General features: G+C 48.5%; 2 protein-coding genes across 4 annotated transcripts in view; one reads left to right on the top strand and one right to left on the bottom strand.

Annotated features, from left to right (window-relative positions):
- EDA2R (ectodysplasin A2 receptor) overlaps positions 1 to 15,431 on the top strand; it is a 49,873-nt gene extending 34,442 nt beyond the window's left edge. Inside the window, exons 9-10 of one of the 2 annotated variants that reach the window (XM_062584567.1) lie at positions 11,152 to 11,217; positions 15,305 to 15,431. In XM_062584567.1, coding sequence (XP_062440551.1) covers positions 11,152 to 11,217; positions 15,305 to 15,342 — 104 coding nt within the window. In that variant the 3' untranslated portion in view covers positions 15,343 to 15,431. Of the gene's footprint in view, positions 1 to 7,224; positions 8,011 to 11,151; positions 11,218 to 15,304 lie in introns of those variants that run through there. The other variant, XM_062584566.1, reaches the window with a different exon arrangement.
- LOC134145234 (G-protein coupled receptor 83-like) lies at positions 1,621 to 13,986 on the bottom strand. 2 transcript variants are annotated; one of them, XM_062584570.1, is made up of 5 exons: positions 13,937 to 13,986; positions 10,132 to 10,828; positions 9,236 to 9,361; positions 7,734 to 7,867; positions 1,621 to 3,177 (listed from the first exon to the last, which is right to left on the bottom strand). In XM_062584570.1, the coding sequence occupies exons 2-5, from the start codon at positions 10,513 to 10,515 to the stop codon at positions 2,583 to 2,585; spliced, it is 1,239 nt and encodes a 412-aa protein (XP_062440554.1). In that variant the 5' UTR covers positions 10,516 to 10,828; positions 13,937 to 13,986; the 3' UTR covers positions 1,621 to 2,582. The 2 variants fall into 2 exon arrangements, with proteins under 2 accessions (XP_062440554.1, XP_062440555.1); XM_062584571.1 differs by lacking the exon at positions 13,937 to 13,986 and having other exon boundaries at positions 1,621 to 2,456; positions 2,569 to 3,177; positions 10,132 to 10,955.
- Positions 15,432 to 25,730: the final 10,299 nt, after the last annotated feature.

Below are 25,730 nucleotides of genomic sequence, written 5' to 3'. Positions count from 1 at the left end.
CATCTCCCTGGCTTGCTCTCAGGGTACCTTTACTTGCATTGCCAGGCCCAGGGGACTCTTTCCAGCTGCTGAGAGGAGCCCGTTTACAGTCCCTTTTAATTATGCCTCAGTTACATCTTTATCTCCCCTGAAGACTCATGCAACAGCAGCCAAAGGGTGAAGGATCCAGGGTTTTTACACTCTACAGGGAAAAGCCTCTCACGCTTTGGAGGCTATTTATATGGAAACTGGTTGAAATCTTTCTGTAGTGGAAGCTGAGTATTCCATACAATTGCCTTTCCATAAGGAATAAATAAAATTTTAATAATCTGGAATAATGCATGGTACCTTGAGGGCCATTCACTAACAACTGATGAGGAATGAGGGGCAGTAAAAAGGCAAATGACAGCCTTTTTATAATAAATGAACAAACTGATTTTAATTACAGCTGCTTTGAACATTTTGAAACATTTCAATGATGTTCTTAGACTGTAAAATCATGCTATACTATAGAGAGAGGGTAGTGCCTGGCACTCAGTGGGAGACTACTTTGTATTTGCATATTCAACTAACCATTAGTTTCCAAATGAAATACTGTAGGGATCTAGCATCCACCTATTTTTCAGCAATCACACTGCTCTGCTCTTCGTAGAGATGCTGAATGTGTAACTGAGATGCAGGGATGCAGCAGAAGGAGGTCAAGTCAGCTGGAAGCCAAGACCCCCCCCCCACCCCTTTCTCTTCTCACCGTGAGAACGGGAAAATGAGCAGTCCTTGGCTTCTCTTCCTCGGGTTCCCTCGCTCCTTCCCTGGAGAGCTGGTGGGAACGCGCCCGGCGGCGCGGCTCCTCCGCCTCCTGCCCGGGGAAGCCGCAGCCGCGGCAGGCGCAACGCGAACACCGGGAGCAGCCGCGACTTCCCTCGGGTTGTTGCAGCGCCTGCCGAAGAGCCGGCCGGGCTGCGGACAGGCCGAGGGAGGCAGGGACAAGAGCCCGGGGCCGCGGGTCGCTCCAGCGGCGCCCGCTGCTTCCCGCGCACCGCGAGTCCGGCCAGCCGGAGCTCCTCGTGGACGCTGCCGCTCCTCAGAGCAGCCGCGGAGGCTTCACTTAACGCGTGGCTTTTTGGCCCCTGAGAGCGGTGAGTGGGAAGCGCGCCCGGGGACGGCTCCGAGCGCTGGGCTGCTCGGACCCGGCGCACCGGCCGCGGGCCCCGGCGCGGGGCGCCGGCAGGCTGCTCGCTGCTCCGCGGCGCCCGCCACCAGCAGCTGCCAGCGCACCGGTGTCTCATGGGGCTGTTCTTATATAAAGCTGTCTGCTTGGGGTTTTTTTCCTGCTGATACAATGTTCTCCTCTGAATTTCAGGTCCAAGGAACAGGGACCAACCAACCCAGCTAATCTGTACCAGTGGTCACCAGCAATCATTAAATTAAGTCCCCGTCATTTTTTTTTTCTTTCTCATGTACTAAACCTTTCCTTTTTTCTCTCTTCTGCTTTTCAGCTACCTCTGTCAGATGCAGCCTCCCAAGCACAGCTAGACTGAGCTGTAATTTTCCCAAGACTGTAAACAAAACCTCCCCTCGTGCTCTGAGTCAACTCGGTTGTTTAAATGAAACTCTCTTACAGCAATTAGTAATTACGCAGAATGATTTCATTGTTCAGTTAGTGAATGCTACAGCCCTGACAAAATATTCTGTGGCCTTTACTTAGTGCCATTATAGATTTATTTGCTGAATTAATACAGCTATAATGAAAATTAAAAGAAATTCTCAATAGACTGAATGAAATTAGGATCTACTTCAAAACTGGAGTCCTAGTGTAAAATAGTGATGTGGTTATGATCCCTCCCCACGCAGAGGATCTGCTGCCCCTGGGGCTGTGCCATGGGTTGGAGTGTGGTTGCCGCATGGCCGCAGCACATCATTCTGCTTGCCATGTTCTCTGTTAATCCTACGGTGCCAGGATTACTAGAGTCCAGGCCATCTCCTGCCTTCTCGACACCTTTATTCATACAGTTCTGGTGGCAGGATTAAATTATTCCCCTAACTCTATCTGCATAACCCTGCTGGAGACCTCCACCCTCCCTGGTGGGCCGCCAGTGCCACCATCAGCTGTTCCCACTGTGCTTCTCCCTGACCTCGGTTGCTTGCTCCCTCTCCTCTGCCACTTGCTTAGCTCTGCTACTGCTACTCTACTTTTATTTTGGGGGTACTTTTCAGCTGTTGCTTCTACAGATCTAGAGGAAGAGCAACCCTATCTTAAGTCATTATTGCTGTTGACTGTGGCACTTACCCTGAGCGCTGTGTCCACCTGGGTATAAATTACCTGGAGAAACATCATCTGGATAGAGTCAACCCTTGCTCTCATGGTTCTTCCTTTAAACACATGTCAAAATGTGTACATTCCTGTTGCTCTGCAAACAACCATGGGGTCTGAGGCAGAGGTTATTTGAATGCTTCCACAGCATTGAGTAAAGTGGGTGCTACCGTGGGACAAATAAGCAACATATGAAAAGTTAGTAGGAGCAGCAATGTAGATCTCTCAGGAGCAGCTGGGAAATGCCCTTGAGGCTCCCTGGAATTCAGCTAACTCACCTCAGTGCTTTGGCTTACAAATCAGTGTTGGCTGTCCGGATGTTCACAGTAGAGCAAAAGGTCTGTGAGGAAGGTCCCTTCTTGTATCTGGCTTGCTCCATCCATGCCTCTCGGCAGGACATGATCACAGGTTGCAGCACATTGTCCTGAGTCTGTGGCACCTTCTGACACATGCAGAGCAAGGACTTGAGCTCTGAGCGGAAGCTCTCATTCAGCCAGCAGTAGATAAAAGGATTGTAGCAGGTGCTGCTCATGGCAAACCAGTGCAGAGCAAAGTAGAGAGAGTTCTTTGCCTTGATACCCAGGCTGGAGATGAGCACAACATAGCAGTTGAGGGGGAACCAGCAGACAGCAAAGACCACCACCACCACCACCAGCATCTTGATACTCTTCTTCTTGTTCCTGTGGTGGGTGATGTACTGCTGCGTGGTGATGTCTCCTATGGCATTGCGCAGCCACAGCTTCTTGGCCAGGCGTGTGTAGGTGACAATGATGATAAGCAGGGGCAGGAGATACAGGAGGAGAAAGGTGGACAGGTCCAGATATTTCCAGACCAGTTCTGCAGGCTCAGGAAAATCAGGTAGGCACAAACTCCGGACAGTGGCTTCCCTTGAAAACAAAGAAATACATATATAGCATGTGGCCACTGCTGCATAAATGGATGCTGCTGATCTGGTAAACCACAGTGGGGCTTTCATGCCACCCACAAGCACATCCTTGTGTTTGTAATATGACAGAAAATGGCCAAATACAAATAATCTCACACCGGACAAAACTAAATTAAAACTGTTTCCCAATAAGTGGTCTTCTCATGATACATCGCCTGTGTTTCTGTATCTATATCTGTCTCAAGGGAGGTAAGACTGGCTACTGTGTATTGCTATCTCCTTTCCCCCTAAATTATTGTGTTGTTGCTCCTCCCCCTGGAAAGCTGAAAGTAGGAGGAAAGAGGGCAGTGAGTGAGACCCTCTCTGCTCATCTCTGTTTCAAAATGTGAGTCCTACCCAACTTGAAACAGGACGATTATATCCAGGTTTAAAGTGTCCACCCAGAAATCCAGACCAGAATGTTTTCTTCTGCATATGGGCTGTGCCAAATGTTGTCTGTCCATGAGTAATTAACCAGGGACAATGGTCCCTGGTTACTGGCATTACTGGGACACAGTATGTTTATAGTACGTGTGTGGATCATCACTGCAGCATGTTTGCAATAGCTCTGGTTTGACGCTTGGGTCTGCCATCAAGGCACTACACAAACACGCTCCCCTTTCTGTCCAGGAACCACAGACAGAAACAGGACCTCGTAAGCCAGGAGCTGAAAGCTGCTGTACCTGCTGGGAAACTGAGGCCATCACAAATGAGAGAGGGAGAGGCTGCTAGGTTTAGAGATTGAGGTGCAGAAGTGATACAGGAATGAGCCCCACTTGCAGAGCTCTGTAGATCTTGCTGACAGTGCTACTTCTTGGTCTGTCCATTCCATTTTCTTGAGTTATTCAGTAGACCAGTTGTTCAAACTTTGTTGTTAGTGTAATCACAGAATCACAGAATGGTAAGGTTGGAGGGGACCTCTGGAGATCATCTAGTCCAGCCCTCAGCGTAGTCCATACAGGGATTGAACCTGTGACCTTGGCATTAGCAGCACCACACTCTAACCAACTGAGCTAAACCTGCCTGCTTCATCCCAAAACAGATGTGCTTGTTAGAATACTTGATAGTTTATCTTATATTAGCAGGCAGATACCTAGCTAACAGAGTTGCTCTTGGCTCACGTACCTCAATGCCATCTGGAAAGGACTAAGTGTTCCTTCCATATGCCACAATAGATGACTAGAAAAGATAAAAATATTAGGAGGAAGGGGCACTCGTATATTTATTTCCTGCAGATGTTTTCTGCTTTTCTTTCCTTTTTTTTCCTTCTCTTATTCCACTTTGCCCTTCCTTCTTCAAACCTTGTCTGCTGTTCGCTTTTATTCCTCATAGATTTTAGTCTCCATCAAGCTATGTTATTTATTGCAATATTAATATCTTTAATATCCTGTTGTCAACCTCTGGAGTTGGCTTTTGTGCCACAAATAGAAGACTGCTTCAAAATGGACTGCTGTGAATAGGGACCGTGCGTGTGCGTTACAGGATGACAAAGGGCACAAGAGCATCACTAAACCATGCCAGCCTGTGAAGGACTTTGATGACTCTTGTTGAGTGAGGAATTGATGCAGAAGGGCAAATCAGCCTTTGAGAAATGCACTCTTGACATTTTTCTCCTCAGGATCGAACTCACCACTGGCTCACAAAAGGCAAGGCCATACTTTGAGCACAGCTGTGCCTGTCTGCTAGGTAACCTGCTAAGAATAACCCATGAGTTGGCATGGGAGGAGTCCATGGCGCTGTCCAAGGGCACGCTGCAGCAGAGGACATGGAATGGGTCAGACCTGGAGTCTGTCTCACTCAGGATCGTCTCTCCAACTGTGGCCAAATAGCAAATATTTACAGAGAGAGAGAGCAAGTAGACGGGCACAGCTTGAGCCATCATTCCTTGCTACCTCTCCAGGAATTGCCATTGCAGGATCCTCTCGAGCTCAGGCTGCTTCCAGACTGCTGTGTCCACTACAGAACTGCTCCTCAAAATTTGAGGAGTCCCATGTCGAGGCCTTTTATCCTCTGTCCCATTTTACCCTCGGGTGGCAGTGAGTTCTTCATTCCAATGGCCTGATCTTCGAGGGAGAGCACAGCTAACACAAGGGGAGGGGGCTCAGTCGCTTGTGCAGCTTGAAAATACATTTTGACAAATTGGGTGGCTGAGTGAGCCACTGTTAATCAAAAAGACCAGCTGCTAACCTCCCCCTCCTGTCTCCCTCTTATGATCTAAGGGAAGGGCACGGACATGTCAATGAGGCTGCCAATGTTTTGGGGAAGGGGCTGTTTGAGAGCAAAACCAGACACTGTAGCATTTTGCTAAATTCCGGGATAACTGAGGATCTGGCCACGCTATTGCACCCTATAGCCAGTGAAACCTGGTGCTTAGGGATATTCTCATATCCCTAAAGCTTAGGTAACTACCTGGCAGGATATCTCAGGAGCTCTTAGCAGCATAAGGTTTATTATGACTGATATTTCAACTGTAGTTTTTATTCAATGGAAGAGCGATGAAACTGTCATGCCCTGAAAGTCCTTACATTATTGAGCCCCCTTGTGCCAATTCAAGGCTAGGTTTCCTCTGGACATGCTGCAGGACAAGCAGAGGCAGGTGCAGCACAAGAGATAGCAGCATTTGTTCATTCATAAGCAATTTGTTCTGTAATACTCTGCAGGCAGCTGCAAAGCAATGCGAGTACTGGAGTAACCCAGTATTTTGTTTACAAAGTCCAAGCAGTTGAAGATACCGTATCCCTCAGGAAGATATCACTCAGGCAAATAAATCACAAGCACAGCTGAAAGCCGTGAAACCCCAGATTACACGCCCATTTTCTGTAACTTCTTGTATACAAATAGTGATAAAAAGCCTGTGCGGATAGTTAAACCATCTCCCTGACACGTACATAGGAGGGAAGCGGCTGTGCAGTAGAAGACAGACATTTGTCCCTAGTACAGAAGCTCCACGACATAAATGTCCCTCTTGCTACCCATTACTGCCTCCTTGCTCTGCTCTCTGGGACTCAGCTCTCGAGTTGAAGACGCTGTTCACCACGGTACTACTCTTTCAGCCCTGAGTCTGGTATCCCTGTGAAACACGTCTCCAGCAGCACCAAGGAAAAGCATCGGTTTGTGTAGCATTTAGCTGCGCTATGGATTATCTTCTAGCCAAGCCACAAGCTTGCCATGGGCTGCGGCTTTCCCACTGATTTGTGCTGTGCATCCGTGTTCCCCCAGCCAAGAAGCAACACGAGGCTTTGATGCTGCAGTGCTGAAGCCTAATATGTGGATACGTATGAGCCTCTCCTGAGAGACCTCCCTCTTTGCGAGGCTTTTGCGGACCTAAGGACCATAACAGGTTGGACACAGGGAAGAACAAAAGGTCACAGGGGCAGAGCAAAACAGAACTTGTGGTTCTTTATTTCCCTGTGGTAGAAAGGATGACTTCTTAGCAATGAATGTCATTGCTGGACTAGCTGATAGAGAGGAAGATAAGCATATTTTTCTGGGTTTTTTTTTCCTCTAGAGTAGAATCTTCACTTTCTTCTGATACTTTAGAAATCTTCATGTGTATTTGAAATTCCACTTCACCTCCTTTTAGTAGATTTTGTTGTGTTCAGCCAAACAAAACGCCTCCACTGCTAGGCCAGGCAAGGCAGCATAATAAGATTTCATTTCCCCATCGAAGCACTGCTCTTCTCATCAGCATTTCACTGCAGAGAAAAAGGTGGACATTTCTCTTTTGCTTTTCTTGTTTATTTAATGCTGGGTGGAGGATTCTCAAGCTTGGAGGAAAGCTGATCCTGTTTTTATAAATCCAGATAGATAAAATGCCAAGAAGCTAAAATAAGCAGGCCCCCTTCAGTGAGTGAATCAGCTTACGCGGTTTTGGTAACCTGCAGTCCATGGCCCTGCAGACTCACAGGGAGGTCCTCTTGCTTTGCAAGCTTTGCTGTACTGCCTTGCTGGCATAAGAACCAGAGGCTCACACGGCTTTTTTTTTCCCCCCACATACTTTCTTTTTCAGACTGGCTCCATGCCTGCGTACTGGGCAAGTTGGCTAGTAGTGGTGGTCTTAGGACTCAAAAGCTGAGTGAGGAAAGAGGAGAGGCCAGGAGGAAAGATGCCTTCTAACAACAAAGCTGAGTGAAGATACAGTGAGACTCTGTAAGGCTCTGCCCCACCAAGCTGCCATGCTCCGTGGAGCTGCACTGGCCACAGGCCTTCAGCCTGCCACCAGCACCAGCAGCACCAGTGAGAGGAACCCGAGAAGCAGACACGAACAGACTGAGATCCTGAGCACTCCTTGCACCAAAGCGAGCCAAGTGGCCCTCCTCCATGGGCCAAGTCTGTCCTGTAGGAAGGAAGGTTTTATCCATACAAACATTCCCAACCATCTTCTCACCTTCCTCCCTCAAACCTGAGGGTCCTCCGGCAGCTGTGGCCTCTCACTGCTGACTGCAGCTGCCTTCTAGCAGAGGGCTGGAGGCTTTGCACTCTCCTGCGCAGGGTCAGGCACATAGGGAAGTAACTCACCTGTAGTTGTACTGGAAAAGCTTCTGGTAGATAGCATGGGGTAGGGAGAAGCAGGTTGCCATCAGCCAGATAACAGAGATGCTCAACGCTCCTTTTGTCAGCGACATCCTTTGCTTTAGGGGGTTCAGAATGACCTGCAATAAAGACTCTTCATGGTGACTCTTACCTCATGGAAAGTAAAGTCCCTTCACCAATACACAGAGATTTTTTTGACAAGATCTAATGCTATTAAGAAAATCACAGCCATGATTAGGAAAATCATCCTGCTTATTAGAGATGACCCAGATAAAAATGAAACCTTGAACTTTTCAGTATGTTCAGAACTGCTTTCAAATAAACTTTTTCTCTATTTTGTTCTGCGAGCATCATTTTCCTTAAATCATGGATTATATTAAGAAACCATGCAAGTCTCTTCACTGTTGGGTGTATTTGTTTATTTTACTTGAATCACAAAAAGAAGTATCTCCTGACGCAGTATCTAAACAGATACAGCTGAGTCCACCTCCTCTGTTTGGAGTTGTTAGTTCACTTTATATGAAATTTCATTAGTTAGAGGACAAGATAAATAAAAATCCTGGGATCTGGAGAACACTAATCAGGCTGATAGGGAGGTATTGTACACAAAGGGAGAACAGTTGCTAGGAATAAGCACGTGGCCTTGTCTACATTTCCTTTTCTGTATTTGTAATAAATTGTGTTTCTTGTAGTGGGGAATGGATACAGTTTGGCTGCAGCTCAGAAAATATAAACAGATGCTGGGGTATAGCCTTCTCCTAGCTCAGAAATGTCCTCCCAATATTTCCAACAGAAATTTCCCTCTTTGCTATGCCCCTTTATACTGTTCCAGCATCAGTCCCAGAGCTCTGCGTTGGAACGTTAATCTCAAAATTGCTTTTTATTCACTAATATAGTGAGCTGAGAATTGCTACCAGCTCAAACTTTCCTGCAGCTTTTTGATGTAGCAAATGCCCAATGGGAAAAGGAGAATAGAAAAGCGAACATGTGGCTGTATCAAAATTGAAGCTCGAGATCCTATGACTGATGTTTATGATTTTTGGACAAGAGAAGTAAAAAAGCTTTGAAGAATTTCCTGTACAGCTAAACTGACACCTAGCATTCAGCAGTGGCTCTGCCGCCTGTCAAAGCCCACACTTCAAACGAAGCCTTTTGAAACCATTTTCCCTGCCACAGTTTCAGTGCTAGAGTAGACCTGGTTTTCAAGTGATCGCTTGGCAAAGGCATCCTCGCTCAGCTCCACTGAAAGTTTGAGAATATCCTGTAAAATCTGTGATGTTGCATTTTGACTTTTCCTCCTTCCTCCCAGGTGTCTGGAGGCTTAGCACCCTGACACCTCAGGAGTCTCTCTGAATTTAACTTGAGCATTTTCACTGGATGTGAGTTTAATCTCCCAGATTTAACCACCCTGAACCCATGACTCAATCAAACCTGACTGAGATTTGAAAGAGCCCTTCCAAGGAAACTGTGGACATGCAGTGTTTTACCTGGTGCCTGTCCAGGGCGATGGCTGTTAAGGTCAGTGTGGAGACGTGGAGGGAACAGTACTGCACAAAGCGGCTGATATGACACATGGCCTTTCCGAAGATCCATGTGCTGTTCACAAATCGAACCTGAGGGGAGAACAAGAGTCCATCAGCAAGCCAATGTAATGGATATATGGAAACCATTTGGATTGCTTCTGAACTCACGTGCACTTTTCGTGTGGCTGTCTGGTCTACTCTATCTGAAACACAAAGGAAGATTAGCTATGTTGGATTTTGAAACCCCTTTAAATAAGAGTTTATGAAGCCATGACAACCTGTTCATATAGACCCTATTTGTGAACAGGGGTAATAATGTTTATTAGACTAAGAATTGCATTTGGAAAAAGTGGGCCAAGTTCTGGTCACTCAAACCCTTCTTCAGGTCCAGAGAGCTTTCACTGAGGACTTTTCCCAACTGGCTAGATCTGAAGAAGAGCTTGTTTACTTCTTTTTACGTTTACCTAAGTAACACTAGCATTTGAGTTGTTTTGACTCATTAAGTTTTAAGTTTGGCTGTGTAGTTCTTGTCTGAATTTTAATTAAAAAGTATAGATACATCCATACATGGATTTTCTACATACCACAAGAAGCTCCTGTGATTTGCTATGGTTCAGTGGCAATATTTGGAAAGACTTTAGAGCTCTTTTAGGAAACACAGCATCTAGTGGAGCAAACGGAGCCCACAGATTGCTTAAGGGTTTTTACTTGACTGGGAGAGGTGTCTATTAGACTCGTTTGTGGTGGGTTCATGGCTTGGTCCCAGCAGCACATGCATAGAGAAGGTGTGACTATCAGGCAGACCATTTTTGTGCCAGGCTTCCTTCCTGGCTGACAGGACAGCACAGCGTGCCACTTACCAAGGTGAAGGGAGTGTTGAGCAGTGTGATCATAATGTCTGACACTGCAAGGTTGACGATAAAGAGGCTGGTGGCTGAGTGCATCCTCTTGTTCTTAAACACCACATGACACACCAGCATGTTCCCAAAGAGCGACATGATGATGATGACCGAATAGGCCACAATTAGGAGAGCTTTCACTGTTGGTTTCTGGGATTCTGGCTCATATTTAGCCAGCTCAGCAAATTTCTCCCACTCAACAATTCGGCTGTCTGTCCAGTTGAAGAAGGTCCTGTTGGTTGCTTTGTAGATTGACATGAGTCTGGCCAAGGAAGAGTAATGGTGAAACTCCTCAAGGACACCTGTCGTCTGTGACTTGGATGACTGCAGCAGTGAGTGAGGCATGCTGAGTTAACCCAAGTGCAGACTCGGTTCAAGGCAGCTGGGATCACAGCTTCAACCAATACAACAAATGATCCGTCAGCTTCATCTGCTTGGGTTCTCTAGAAAGCTGAAGAAGATGCAGTTGCCATTAAGAATGACACCTTAAGATGCAAAGCTGGAGGGAATCTCTGTGGTGCAATAGGTTCTCCAGGGGCACCATCAGAAAGGCTTCAGGGAGCAGTTGCAGTGGCTGCATTGGAGAGGGTTTTGTTCGGGACCACGCACTCTCGCAACTCCTTCAAATACCAACGGCAGCAACAGCCCCACAGGCAGGCTGGAAAGAAAAACCTGTCACTTGAAGCAAATGTCTAAAAATTTCAGATAGGGTTTGAAATTGTTTTAATCCCACATCAACTTATTTTTCTTTGTTCTCAGCTGAGTCCATTTTCCTTCAAGTTTCAGAGAAGGCTGCTCTGCAGGTGCTTTCATCCCCTACTTCAAAATACCTGGTTCCGTCCAGTAGAAATGTAAAGGCATAGCCATTTGTGGAATTGTTTTTAAGAGAAAAAGTAGTTTTTGTCTGCATCTATTATCCTAAGGTGATTCAGAACCTGGAAATCATATCGCAATTTGACTTTAGTCTATTTTCTCTTCCAGATAATAACTGTGAATTTTGCTCCCAGTGTTTCAGCTTCTATGAGAAAATGATCTCTCTGGCAAAAGGTAAAACTTAATAGCAGCAAAGAAGCATGCAAGTCACAAAGGATCCACTTATATCATATACAAATAAAAAAAATACATAGACCTAGATGTGCAAGAACAATTCCGTAGACATAAAAATCTCTGCTTGCTTGCCCTTGTGCCTCCCTTTACTAGTATCCAGTTTTAGCTATTTCTAATGATTTTAGATCATGTTGATCTTCTGTTTATGTTAAGTGAAACTTGCTAACTATGCACATCAGTACTTATGGATATGCTACACACAGGAGGAGAAAGTTGTTTAGAAGCTTTGTCAAGTTCTCTGCAAGGGTAGCCAATTTGCTTTGTACCTGCCATTCCTGCCAAGCTCTTTGGCTATGTGCACAAACCAATGGACCTCATATGGAGCGAGGGATTAATAAGCAGAGATTTCAGAGCTCTAAAAGGATCCCTGAAACACCTTTCCACATAGTAAACTGGCAGGCTATTGAGGGCTACAAACTCCCTGCAGAGCAGGTGATGGGCCTAAAGCAGACTTCCAGCAGATCTCAGATTCTAAGATACAGCTCTGTCATGCCAGTGGACGTCAGCTGTGAACAGCAGCAAGCAAGAGCCAGAGATCATCTGCCTGTTTTACTAAGGAAATACAATATAGGGGACTGAGTCTCTGTGTGTCTGTTTGTCTGTCCATCCATGCATTCCCATAAGAAAATCTACCTTGGCTTGTTGGCTTACACTGGTGAGTGTCATGGAGAGGATGCCTCTCAAAAGCGTATGGTGTTAAAATGCTTTTGTCATGTAGGGTGGGAAGAAGAAAGAATTATCCACAAAATAGAAGAAAAAGTCTTGAGAACAGCCACTGGCTGTTTCTCGGGCACATTATGAGTGAAAGAACCCTGGGAAGGACAGAAAGTTTGACAAATGGTCTCAGCTTCTGCTAGAGCAAGACAACTGTAATGCAACAGGGAGAAAATCATTGACTCCACATTGTACTTAATTATTCTCTATTCCACCTCCTTGCTGTTTTTTCAGTGTTGATGGCACTGGGAGCATCTGCTTAGCCCTAGACCAGGTCCTAGTCTGACTCTCTGACAAGACACAAACCTGGGGAGCTGCTACGAAACTGAAAACCAAACCAAAACTGGGGAAGGGGATCATTCATCTTGTTTACAAAAGATGATTGGCACCTGAGCCTCTTTGCAGTGACATCTCTCCAAGGCTAGCAGCTTGGCTTGGAATTAACATTTATATGTGTAATGGGAGAACCCAGAACTACAGAGCAGAGTGGCTCTCCACTCCACTTAGGGTGTTAAAAGACCTTTGAGTCCATCACAGATTTATCACAGGCCTGGATAAGTGTGCAGGACTCCACACTTCTCTATTGCCTGGTAAGGTATAGACTGAGAGCATCATTCTGCATGGGAACTGCTGCAGGTGTGATGCAGTATTTCTGTAATAAAGAAACATGCTTTTAGTCAGCTCCAGCTGAAACACTTGAAATAATACAGCTGGGAGGCTCATGCTACACTGAAACAACATCACTGAACTTAGGAGCTGACACTGTAGTATAAGACATGAAACCACTTACAGTCTTCCCTGCATCAACTTATTTTGAGTTCTCATGTTGAAATTTTCTTTGCTGCCATGAGAGATGGGCTTTTAATGGAAGCTGTGTTTCAGGAAACTACAGTAACTTACAAGTCCATATCAGGAAGAAAGAAACTCTGGACAGATTATTCAATTAAAAAAAAAAAAAAAAAAGTTCTCTGAAGCACCTGTGTGACTGACTGAGAAGCTCATCTCTCAGGGAGTGTTTACAGCATCTGTACTCTTGAGTTGTTCAGTGATTGAACCATAGCCTTTACTGTGGCTGCTGACTGGTCACAGTTCTTCTTACTGCACAAAGCCATTTCCCACATGCCTGTGTCCAGCTTGCTGCACTACCAAATAATGAAACTGATTCAGCTAAAAATTAACTAAAAAAGCATTTTTCAGCTGAATCAGGTTCCTGACCTGACTTAGTGCATGGCTGAACATTTGCTCTTTCTAGGGAAATGTCTAGGAACAAATGGCAAGTTGGCAAGGGAAACAGAAGAAGTAAAACATTACTTCCAGTAATTGTTGAAGTACATGGCGCTGGCCACTGACTTGGATAGACCACAGGTGCAGCAGAGAGGGATGCCCCATTTTCCTGAGGAAAGGCGTGTGCGTGTGTGTACGAGCAGATTATCCTGAGAAGGTGAAACACTATGGTTTCATGCAATAAGAGAGTTTAGCTTTCAAGTTTTATAAGTTAATACGACCTGAGGAATCACAGAGAAAGATACCATCTCAGTTCAACTTTTCATAGCTCTTCTACTATCTGGTTCAAACAGGTTGCTGAATACATCTTGCTGCTTTAGAAATCTCTTCCAGATGCAGAAATGTTAACCTTTCATTCTAAAGATTTAAAGACATCTTTCCAATAGCAGCCTATCAAATGATTTCAATTCTGAATATAAATCAAATAAATCTTTTAATAACACCATATATATTGCAAGTACAAGTTATAAACCATTTCTGGGCAAAATCCACATAAAGAGCGAGAAAATTGCCCTCAGTAATTTCCCCTCCTGCTATTTATCAGTTTGCATCATTCTGTACCAAAATTCCCAATAATTACAAAGGTTTGGACAGCAACTTGCAACAAAATACACCCCCCATTCAAAAACGGGAGCTGGTCACTACCCGCACGGGACCTTACCGTGGAGCCCGTCCCGCTCCGGAGCGCCGCAGCCGCCGCCAGCCCCATCGCCGCGCGCAGGGGGCGGAGGCCCCGGCCCCGGCCCCGGCCCCGGCCCCGGCCCCGGCCCCGCCACTCGCTGCCGCTGCTGCCGCCACGACCCCGCGCGGAGCGACCCCCCCCCCGCGCCCGCCCCCGCCGCACGTGCAGCCCGGGCGGATACGGAACCACCAATCAGCGCCCGCGGTTAGGGGCCGGGGGCGGGGAGGAACTACTCCCATTCATAAAAAAAGCCCCCGCCGCGCCGCGGCGTCTCGGCCGATGCCAAACATCGCCGGCTCGGTGGGCGGGGGCAGCCTGCAAGGACCCCCGCGAGCGCCCTGCTTGCACCGCGCCTGCACCCCCGTGAGGACACCACTAGCACCTCGTTTGCACCCCCACGAGCGCCGTGCTTGCACCCCGCGTGCACTCCCACGAGGACACCACTAGCACCTCGTTTGCACCCCCACGAGTGCCGAGCTTGCACCCCGCGTGCACTCCCACGAGGACACCACTAGCACCTCATTTGCATGCCTACAAACACCCTGCTTGCACCCCCACAAGCACTTTGCTAGCACCTAGCTTGCACCCCCATGAGCACTACCGTGAGCACCCTGCTTGCACCCTGCAAGGACCCCTGTAAACATCCTGCAAGTAGCCCCCAAGGACCCCTGCGAGCACCCCACTAGCGCCCTGCGAGCACCTCGCCTGCAGCCCTGCAAGCACCCTTGCTGGGAGCCTGCAGAGCCTCCCTTATTTCCATGCACTGCTTCCCCCCCCCCCCCCCACCATTTGTTCCAAAGATAATTTCCTATAGCTAGGAATAGCTAGGGAGGTGGGAAGGCAAATTTAGTGTCCTTGCTAATGAGGGGGGCTGGCAAATCAACCAGATACAGGGCCCCTGCAAAACATGCTGGAGGAGATACTCCCGCCTCAAAGCAGGCTGCTGATCCCACAGGCTCCGCGTCGTTCCTCGGGCGCAGCCGATGGCACTTGCTCGCAGGCCGCCGGGACCGCTGCGGGCCAAGCAGCCGCGGCCCGGCGCCCTGGTGCCGGAGCGGGGCTCGCAGGCGGCCTGCCGCGGGGAGGACCTGGATCCTTCACTGCTGGCAGAGCTGGTAGCGCTGGCTCCAACGGCAGCTTCAGGGCAGGCTGGAAGCGCGAGCTAAAGGGCACTTCTCATGTCCTTAGTTTTTAGCATAGTTTTGCTTTCGAACACGCATTGGGCACATGCCTCTACTATTGATCTGAGCCCCGAGAAGCACAGTTAATCTCCAGGCATGTGCACCTTTAATTAGAAAGCAACAGCACGAGTTAGCGATGCTTTTTTAATGTGTTTCTTTGTCATAGGTTTGCAGGTACTTCAGCACATGAAAGAGAGATTGTGAGGAGCAAACACAGAGACATCAAAACATTTCTGACACAGAGAGCTCACCTGGGGTCATACTCATGGAGATCCTGCCTGGCACGGGGCAGAGACAAGTGCTGTTTACAAGTTTTATATTATTCTTCATTTAAAAAATGTAAGAAACAGCAGTTAGCAGGCTTGCTACCTCTAGTAAAACCTGTCACCTTTCCTTCCGAGTATAAACTCTTTATAAGTTCTTGTGGAAGAGAAGCAAGACTTTTTTCTTCCTCTGAGCAAGCGGTTTGGTTAGCCTCAAAAGTCATTAATGGGAGCTAATAACTGCCCGTTTTCCTGCGTGTGTGATGCCAGACCACAGACCCCCCGACGCAGGGGACCGAAGTCTGCGCGGCCCAAGTTTTTCCCCAGAGGAGGGGTGCAGCGTGGCGGCGGTGCGGCCGTCGGGAAGGGAAGTCCTTGGAAAGGCAGCCGGGAGTGCAGTGGAGCCGGTGCTGCGGCCGGGCGCTGCTCAAGGCTGTTGCGGAGGAGCCGAGCGCTCCTGCATGGGCTCCAGCACTGGACTGCAGGTAACGCTTACACACGTGCCTCAACGCACCCATGACCTCAACACCCCAGTCTGCAACCTGAAATCCAAGCGGAGACTGGAACCTGCCTCTGCAGGCGGCGCCAGGCCGGCTGTTTGGAAGGACTGGTCCGGCCGCATGGCCACGCTGGCTCGAGGTGCCTGGGGCCACGGGGCAGCGGCGTCGGCCTCGCTCCCAGCCGTGCAGCACCCGCGGCCCCGGCCCCGGCCCGGCCGCCGTGGGGCCGTCTCCCGGCCCCTCCTCGGCTGGGCTGCTTACCCGAAAACGCTGGGGGAGCAGGAGTAGCTGTGCTGTGGAGTGACGCTGCTCAGCACTTCGTGCCTGATTTCCTTACGCAAAATTCAAGTTACCCGCCAGTCTCTGCGGAGAGTTTGCAGACAGGAGATATTAAAGGCAGCCAGTATTTTTCCTCTGAGTGTCTCGACTCCAAGTGTCAGAACGTCTGTGTGTCTCCGGGAGGGCCAGGTGCCCTCTGGACAGGCGAATTAGTAGTACCACAAGTACACAAACGCTGGTGGCGTAGCAGCCTGTTTGCTTCAGGAATGCATCCATTTGCTCTCAAAAGTCCATGGCCACTCTGTCATCATCACCATGTTTTAAGGTGCAAGAGGTGCAGCGAGGTCCCCGCAGGCACCTGCCGTGGCGGGTGTGCGCACGGGGTGCAGCCTTCGCTGCCCCCACCGCGCGGGGCAGCAGCTCCGCCACGGGGCCGCTCGCCCCGGCGCTGCCCCGCGTGCGGACCCCTCGGCCGGGCCTCAGCGCCACCGTCCCAGCGCTGCAGCGGCAGCCGCCTCTGAGTTCGTCCGCTCTGCTGGTCCGCGCTCCGCGCTGAGCCGTGGAGCTGCAGCCCGCTCGCGGCACCGCTCCCCCGGAGGCACCCGCGACTCCCCGTGACCGCAGGGCCGTCGGGCCTTAGCTGCCCACTTGAAAGGGAACAGTGCTTTCAAAAACGTGCTCTCAAGCAGAAGCCTGGCATTAGCATGTATTTTAAATAAAGCTTTCATTTGTTACAAGGAGTGGGGGGGGGGATCGAGTTTTACAAAAAGGTCTTGAAACAGCACAACAAGAAGAAAGCAACAATGTAATAATAGTTGCATTTGGTTTTCTGTGGACAGTTACAATTTGGGCTTTATTATTCCAAACACAAACGGCAAGTACCTAATAGCTACTAAAAATGCAACTTCAGAGAGGACAGAAAAGAAAGGTTTTGGAAACAAATTTGATAGTCCATGAATTTTCAGCTTAAATTGACAGTGGAGGCTTGGGTGACAGCACACAGAGACCCAGGAGGACATGGTAAATCCACCTTTTCCCGGGCTGATGGACACTGTCCAGTGACTCTGCTCGGCCCACATCTAGAGCCACAGGCATTTCTGGCTTCCTTTTTAACTCCTCAAAATCCCACTTACGGTGCACACACGTCCCCTCGGTGCACGGCCCGTGTGATTCCCGCTGCTGTCTGCAAATCCAGCAGCTATCGCTGCCGGACGGCAGGGCCCAGCCGGCGGCCCGTGCTCAGGGTGGCCGGTCGCGCCGGGCAGTCTTCAGTCCTTACAACTGGGGCACTCAGGAAGACCAGCGCCTCCAGCGTTTTCCCAGGAACGCGTCTTCCCTTGCTGCGGTGTTCCCGGGGCGCCAGGAGGCCCCAGCCCTGGGCACTCGTTGGCATGCGCTTTCTTCATAGGACGCTGCTAAACCTCGTTCTCCTTCACGACCTCTGTAGGAATATGGGACAGAAGAAAATAAACACATTTTCCTTAATCACAGAAACAACCATGACAAGACACTGAGCAGAAAGGCTAAGTAATTTGGTGTGTGTAATGCACATGTGGCTGTTACTGTGCACGTTTATTTCTTCATCTGTGAAAGCTATTTGCTCTTGCAGTGCCAAGCAGCGTGCACTGCTTTCAGCCCATCTGCAAGGTGGCCGAAAGAGCAGACAGAGAGACGCCCACGTCCAGCCGAGACCACGCAAGAAATATATTTAAAAACATGCTTCCCTTTGAGCTCCCAAGGAGTCCTGTTGTCTTTGAAGAGAAGTTCAAAAGTCATTCACTGAGGCTTTTCGCAGCCTTGAAAATAAATGTAACTCTAAGTGCTTTGCTGGTTTGAGGCCAGAGAGCTGAAACTGTGCAGGCAAGAGCAGGCAACGGGACCTGCCCCCCTCCCCATCGGCACTTTGAACCTCATTTCTGACCCAGAGCCAAGGGACTCGGGAGACACAGCAGAGACCTCTCATTTACACCTCACCAATGATGAGCGAAAAAGGCAAAGCTATTCGTCAGGATTTGGATGCATTTGACATGTCGAGGAAAAGTCTGGTAGCACCTCAGCATTCGCTGTTAATTTTCCTGGCTTTTAATTTGCTCCTCATCTCTTTTCCCCGTAAAGGCCTGGTTAATCTGAAGGGGATATGTGGAAGGTTTGCCAGGATGACTCATACGCAGAGGGAGGGAGGAATGAAGGAAGATGAAACTTAGAAAGTTGTGGTAAAATACATGTTTATTCCCAAACTCTGTCCCTCTGCACAGCTCTGGACAAGGGAAAAGAGGTTATTATGAGAAAAAGGCATAAGCCGAGAAAGAAAGGACTGTCATCTAGAGGAGATGACAGCAACTAGAGTGTCCTTCCAAACTCTACTTGGTTCAGTCGAGCTGCCAGGCCCATAACCTGAGTCCCCGCACGTGGTGGTAAATGAACCTGAGGGCAGCTGTTTGGGAGTGTGTTGGGTCATAAATTGCTGGGCTGCAGCACCTCAGTGACAGACCCTTCATAGCTGCATGGAAGAGGTCTCCATGCACTTTCCCCATCCTTTGGGCTTGGGAGGCGAGGTGGGTTAAGCAACCAGATGAGTAATTTGGTGATAGACATCTTGCTGCATTTCCCCTTTAGGCTGTCTTCCTTTTGCCTCAAACCCTTTTCCTGCACGGCAAGTGCAAAACTGGCCCCTTCTGAGGGGTCATGTAGTGGCTCCTGCTGCAGCTCTGAGTGCTCAGGCTTTGGGCAGGAGCAGGAGCAGGGTGCTGTTGGTGCTGTGGCTCTGGCTGGTTTCTGAACAGCAGACAATGTCAAAAGCCACACGAGTCAATGGCCTGCTCACTAGGAGAATGGAGCAGCTAAAATCCTCCCCAGAGTCAAAATTTACTTCATGATGGGAGGGTCCATACTTGCAAACAAACAGCAGCAGAAGCAAAACCAATCACAAAATGACCTTTATTTTTGACAATCACTTATGCTGAAGCATTTAATATTGAGTTTTCAGTTATTTCAGGCAAAAGAGGCTACAAAATTACACTAATGAAATCTGAAGAGCGTGTTCCAATGGCGCTTACCCAGGAGGTCTAAAGGAGCTCAAATACAAGATCGCTGAATACCACGCTCTTTAAGTTATGACTCAAATCTGCCTTACCACCAAGGGACTGGTGAGCAGCACATGTGGCACCTACGCTAATATGGGCCCCAGAGGTGCTCCAGGTTCCTGTGGACCTGCACGTCCAACTCCCATCCCAGGCAGATCAGCAGGAACAGCCTGGAAAATGGCATTAATAGGCATGTGGAGAAATATGACTTGACTGGAGTAAAAAGCCAGCAACCTTTGTTTCGAGGAAAGTGCTCTTTGCTTGAAGGAGGCAACATGGATGAGGTAGTCCTCATCCATACAGCATGTTTAGGCTCCTAGAAAGCTTTTGACTGGGTTTCTTGAGAAAATGTTTGATGAAACGAAGCTGCTGTGGGACAAGACACATAGGGCAGTCCACCAATGCAGCAGGGAAACTCAGCAGAGATCCAGGTCCTGCCTGCACTGCTGGTCCCAGACAGCATGGGAGGGCACGCAGCATGGTGCAGCAACTCCCCAGTAAGCGCAGAGAAACTCCTCTTGACAGTGCTGGAAAACACTGCAGAAGAGGAATGACATACTTGACCTGAAATTAAGAGGAGCATTTTTCAGTGTCATGTACAACTGAATGAGCAGGTGTGGTGCCAGAAGCAGTGATACACACCATGGAGAGCAGAAGCAGAGAGATGGAAACTCAGCCCACCAGTGGTGATCTATCTTCAGTCCAGGAGGCAGATCCTAAGGGACTAGGTAAAGTAGGGAAATACAGGCTACAGCAGAAAGTAGGACAAGCATCCTTGTTGATCTGAAGACATGCCATATCCTTAGTTTCTTGGTAGGATCCCTATGGGATGCCTCCCTTTGGTGTCTGTCGTAGGTAGATTTTGCTCTGGTGCTGCTCTGGATTTTAAACATAATTCTGTTGGAACTAGGACTGTAAAATAAGTGCAGGAGTTAGCAAAAATAGAAGGGAAGTGCATGAAGCTTTACTACCTCTTATCTTCTCATGGGCTTTTCATCTCAGAAAGCTTGCTGGAGCTTCCTTGCCTTTGGGGGAGGAAAAAACTGCTGATTGTTGGTTTCTAGTGCCAGGCATAGTCTGTCTGCAGTCTTGGACGTCTCCTGCTACAGGGAAGGACACTGCCTGCACCTCGGTGCACATGTGCAGTGATGCCTGCGCATCCATGGGCATGAGCCCCCATTCCTGAGCACTCCCGCTGGGTCGCTGGTACTGCAGCGATTTACCTGCACGTACTTGCTTTGCATTCACTGTCTCCAGGGAAACACCAAGCATTTGCCAGCTTCAGCTAAGTTCCTGTGTAACTCAGCTTAAGGAAAAAGCACACAGTTTTAGTAAACCAGAACATTAGGTCCTTCTTTGGGAACATGGAAGCAGCTACAAAAAAGAAAAAATACCTAGTATTAGAGGACACTGACAGTAAAGCTCCTCAGCTGTCATGTCAGTGCTGATAGGCCTATCCAGGGGCCAGCACGCCGCAGCCTGCTCTGACCTCTCGGGCTGTGAAATCCCTGCACACATTGTTCTGACACCCCATCGCAGAGGAAAGGGGGCCAGGAAGTGTTCTGGTTGCTACTGAACTCAGTTGAAGCTTCAAAATATTTCTGAAGCTCCTTGGTTTCCCTCGTGGTTGAGGGGAACTCTGTTCAGCTGTGGGTATCTGTCAGAACAGATGAGATGCTGCTCGGGCTGTCTGAAGCTGAAGTACCTCTGATACCACAAGAGGCTTCAGGAATGCTGATTTCCTGCTTCTTCTGCCTGCTTGCTTGAGGGACTCATCTCAGTTACAGCCCTGTGGGGTTCCTCCCTTTTCAGACATGAGAATAAAAATTATGAAACTCTTTCTTGCTTTTATAACATCTTGAGAGCAGCTTACGAGAGCAGGTGCCTACTGTACCTGGTTCTGGTAGTGGTCTATGGCTTTTCAGCGAGACCGTTCAGGATGCTGGTGAAGGGCTCGGGGCTACCCAGTCGTCTGTCCACACCTGCCCTCCGGCACATGCCGCATGGCACCAGGCACGTGACGGAAACCACGAAACTTTTGACTTGAGGCTACGAAAGATCTGATGCCAAAGCAAATGAAATCTATATTATTTCAGTGTCTCCCTGTTGGAAAAAATACAGATGCTGAGTGAAATGCTGGTGATGGAGGCTTTTTCCAAGAAGAAACGTGGAGTAGGATTTCAGAGCTTTTGGTAGGTTTAACTTTAACCTCCATGGAAGCAGAGCCAAGGCTGACACGGAGACCTTCCAAAGCCTGCACACATGGATGGCTCATCCAGCCTCTGTGGCAATCACAGCCCATGTCTGCAGTACTTAATTACACTGGATTATGGGTGAATTTTTGTATTTGGGGCTTAGCCAACCTCTAACTTGGGTCCATTTTTCTTCCAGTTTTTCTCCTATCTTAGCTGGTCCCCTCTGCTTTTCTCTCTTTAGTCTAAGGCATTTATATCAAGTAGTTGTGGGGATCAGGTGGAAATCCCTCACATGCAATTTCTCCTTTTTTGTGGCTGTGCAGTGCCAGAGATTTCAACGCACATTAGTGCTTTGTGTTTTCTGTTTCCCTGATTAGCTTGGCAAGCAGAGGAGCTAAACCTTTCTCAGAGGCAAATGAATGGCTTCAGAAGAGGAATACCATGCACCTCTCTTTGCCCCGTTCTTTTTGTTAAATTAAGAATGTGAACAATTAAAACTGAAGAGACAATCATTTCCTTTTCATGTAGAAAATTTATAGCCAAATGCTGGGCCTGGAGCACAATTTTCCTTTTTCTAGTCAGTTCATTTGTGCTAATCAACAGGGCATAATCTAAGTGAAAAAAAAAGAGTCTGGATAGTTTTTCTAGTTACCAATGTTGCTTGCCCATATGCAAGGAGGCCTGACATAGACCATTCTTAACAGATTTGTGGAACTGAACCCTAAAATTCTTCTGTTATGGAGACAGTCTTCTGTTGCCCTCCCCCCCCCCCAGAAGCAGGATAACATGTGAGCAGCTGGAGCTAGAAGAGTCCATGTTCTAAAACCAGAAGCTGCAGGGAGGTTTCATGGCTGTACCTATATTTCAGGATAGAAATCCTGGTGGCCATGTGGCCATGATTTCACACCTGCTCGCCCACTGCCCATTCCCCAGAGGGAACCCTGCACTTGGGCGTGAGCCCAGCCTTCACGTCTCTGCAATAGTAGCACTGCTTTGGAGTACTTTCATCTCTGTGTCACCCTGCGTCGTGCCCAGTGGCACAGGTCATTGCTGGAGACCGTATGAACGCAGAGACAAGCCTCTGGGCTGTTGCAACCTGCTCAGTCTTGTGGTCCAACCTCTAACATCTGATTCAGGAACTAGTGTTTGTTTTTTTCCCAGGAGAGAAGATGGTACAGAAGTAGCTGTTACAACTGCGTGGGAGCTATGAGCAAAGATAGGCAGATATTCTGCTTTGTTTGCGGTAAAGGTGATAATAATTTGACAGCTTCCCCATGTGTAAGAAGCTCATTGTCAGAAAAGATTTGCTAAAGCTATGGGTAGTTTTCAAGGTAGTTCTATATTCACCCCTTCAGGTCATGCCAGCTGGTGTCCTCTGCTCCAGTGAGCAGCAGGACTGCATCAAGTGGTGGAAGTGACTTCCCGAGCCACCTGCTTGTGCACCTTCCTTGCTGCAGCTAGGAACCTGAGGAGCTCAGGCAATGATGTTCATCCACTGGGCTGTTCAGCAAGTAATTGTCCCGCTCCTCTCTGGAGTAGATGACTGGGGTCACGCACACTGAAAAGGAACCTGCTATGTGTGGGAAATAGGAAGAGCAAAATAAATATTATTTTATAACTTAAACCTGTTAGTTTCTCTTTGCTCCTTAAAGACCATGTGATGGACCTTTTGGCAGCTGCTCTGCACAGCCAGGAACCGCCTGTGCTGCGTGAGCGGCTGTTTATCTGTCACTGGGTTGACTGTAGTCACCACCTTCCAGCAGCACAGCAGCGCAGTGCCGCGCTCTGCAGCAGAGCGTGCACCTGGATCCAAACTGTCCCGGACCCTTGTGCAATCTGCCTGTTTCTCTAATGGTTCGAAATACGTGAGACTGTCTTTTACATACTGCACTAAAACACTCCCATTTTTGACAGGGCTCGGCAATTAAAGCTAATCCCTTCATTTTGTGTATTCAGGGGATGCCCTTCAAGGTTGCAATGATGCAAAGGATGCATCATTTCCTTAAGGGCTGACAGAAAGCCTATTATTTTTAAAAAACTTAATTGTCTTTAAGGGTTCTAGGCAATGGAGTGTAACTAATTGCTAATTTGCATCTCTGTTTACAAGCTGTTTCACTGCTAAAGTTAAATCATAGCAGAAACAAAAAAGAAATACCAAAATACAACTTTTTTGAATGCAGATCAACATCTTTAATGTCAGGTTATTCTATTAGACAGCAAATGTCTTTCATTTTGCTTTTTGGCGATGTCTAAATAATTTCTTTCCCTTCAAATAGTTCTCTGCTGCCCTTACCTGCATTATCTGCAGTCATTTTACCAAATCACTGTGTTCTACTACATTCTGTTCAAACTAGTGTTATCCTTACAGCAAAGGAAATAGGCCACTGATGACCTAGCTCCCTGAATCACCATGGTCCTGGCCATGAGGTAGCTCAAAGGAAGAGTGGCGAGTGCAGGTGTAGGAAAAAAATATGTATTTTGGAGCTCTTAAGTGGAGAAGCAGTATAGAGTCTACTTAATTCTTAGAAAAAGCAAAAGTGCTTGCTCTCTTTGGAGAATCTTTTGTCTTCTGAATACTTTCAAAGCACATCACAGAGGCATTTGAGTGGCTGCTGTTCAAAGCCTGGGTCACAGACTCCAAACAGAAACAACTGGTCCTGGAACGTGCAGGGATTTCTCCCCACGAGGGGAAGCTGAGAGCAGTGTGTGAACAACCAAATTTCCGTGTGTTCTGAATCAGCATTTTCAAGCATCACTAAACAGCATCTTCAGAGTGTTGCAGATCATTTATTGGGTAATTGCTGAGGCTAGCATGGGCAAAAAGGGCAGCCTCGGCTGCCACAGGGTAATGTGATACCACTGAACTCCCATAGCTCACAGTTAGGCAGTTATAACAGCAGAGGAGCCAGCATTATGGAAAGATTTGTAAGAAGAAATCACTTCATGACTTTGAAAAGTGGATAAGGATAGACAATTTTACTTATTTGGGTAGCAAAGAAGGCTTTTAGTTGCAAAGTAAAATCTGAACTCCTAGTAATGCTTCAGGATACAGAGAAATTTTGATTGCATCAATGTGAAAAACAAAGCTGCTTGCAAGATGTGGATACTAAAGTGGTGAAAACAACAACAACAACAACAAAGTGTCAATCAAGAGCAGGCATTGCTCCTTCTTGCCACAGCGTGCTAGTCCCAGCTCTCCTCTGCTGCAGGAGACTCAGTCTTCTGCTCCACTCAAGGACCACATGTGCCAAGCGTCTGAGCCCTAAGAGCCCAGGACATGGCCACCACCCAGCCCATAAAGTTCAAGTGTCTGAAGGCCAAAAGTGTAGGGCCTGAGAGGCACACGTGCCCCGGCTCTGCCCTGCTCCCAGCACGCGTGGGAGGCAGGAGCGGTCCGGAGGGAACGTCTCAGAGCCGCCGGCTCTGGCCGGCCAGGTGCACGGCGCTGCACACGGGTTTCCTCCCCTGCCCCCAGCTCCAGGCTGCTTGCAGGAACACCTCCTGGCTCCCATGCGTACCAAAGATGTGCTACGCTGCGCCACGATGAGCAGTGTGAGCCTGATTGCAAAGTTTAAGGCCCAAGAGGAACTGTCAGATATCCAGGCAATACAGTATAATCCATAAATATTCTAGTTTTCTGTGCTCCTCTGGTAAATTGCCCTGAAGTTTCCTTCTGGTATAGTGCTAAATCACAAGGGAAATTGTTTCCTTATGAATCAGCACAGCCAGTATCTTCTGCTTGGTTTAGCTGGGTGAGTAATTTGTTCTTGGGAGGGAGAAAATCATGCCCACGATCCCGTGAAGCGTCCAGGGTCAAACAGTCACAGATCAGGCAAGGAGGGCGACCCTGGGCCCAGGGTCCAAACCCCGAGCTGAATTTCTGCTCGATCATGCCATCGCCGGGCTCTCGATCAGGCGCTGCCTGCTGGAGCTGTGCGGGCAGCATCTCCCGCTGGCTGCGGGGCAAAAGCACGCAGCACGCACGTGATATCGCCTCTACCTGTGACCTTAAAAAAGACTTTTTTTATTATCAGACACCAAATGCAGACACACGTTGCATTCCTGCTGGCGGCTGTCCAGGTGGCTTCAGATGCGGCAGAGCCCTCCCTGCTCTGCGCCCGCTCCCGACGGCTGCAGGAGGGGAAGGCGACGGGCGAGTGTCTGCAGCGCTGGCAGCCGCTGGCCCTGGGCACGGGCCACGAAAGCCACTGCCCTGCCGGTGCCGTGGCTGCGCACGGTTGGCGTCCGGGACCGCCGGGGCGAGGGGGGACG

The sequence above is a fragment of the Rhea pennata genome, chromosome 11, assembly GCF_028389875.1.
Source record: "Rhea pennata isolate bPtePen1 chromosome 11, bPtePen1.pri, whole genome shotgun sequence".
NCBI lineage: Eukaryota > Metazoa > Chordata > Aves > Rheiformes > Rheidae > Rhea > Rhea pennata.
The sequence above is the reverse complement of the archived record's forward strand: the minus strand, read 5'-3'. Positions and strand labels throughout refer to the sequence as shown.

What these genes read in the sequence shown, in the direction of transcription:
- LOC134145234 (XM_062584570.1), bottom strand. Translation starts at nt 10,515, where the DNA reads ATGCCTCACTCACTGCTGCAGTCATCCAAGTCACAGACGACAGGTGTC. An exon ending in TCGCCCTGGACAGGCACCAG is followed by an intron (nt 7,868 to 9,235) that starts GTAAAACACTGC and finishes TCTTTATTGCAG; the next exon opens with GTCATTCTGAACCCCCTAAA. An exon ending in CTTTTCCAGTACAACTACAG is followed by an intron (nt 3,178 to 7,733) that starts GTGAGTTACTTC and finishes TTTGTTTTCAAG; the next exon opens with GGAAGCCACTGTCCGGAGTT.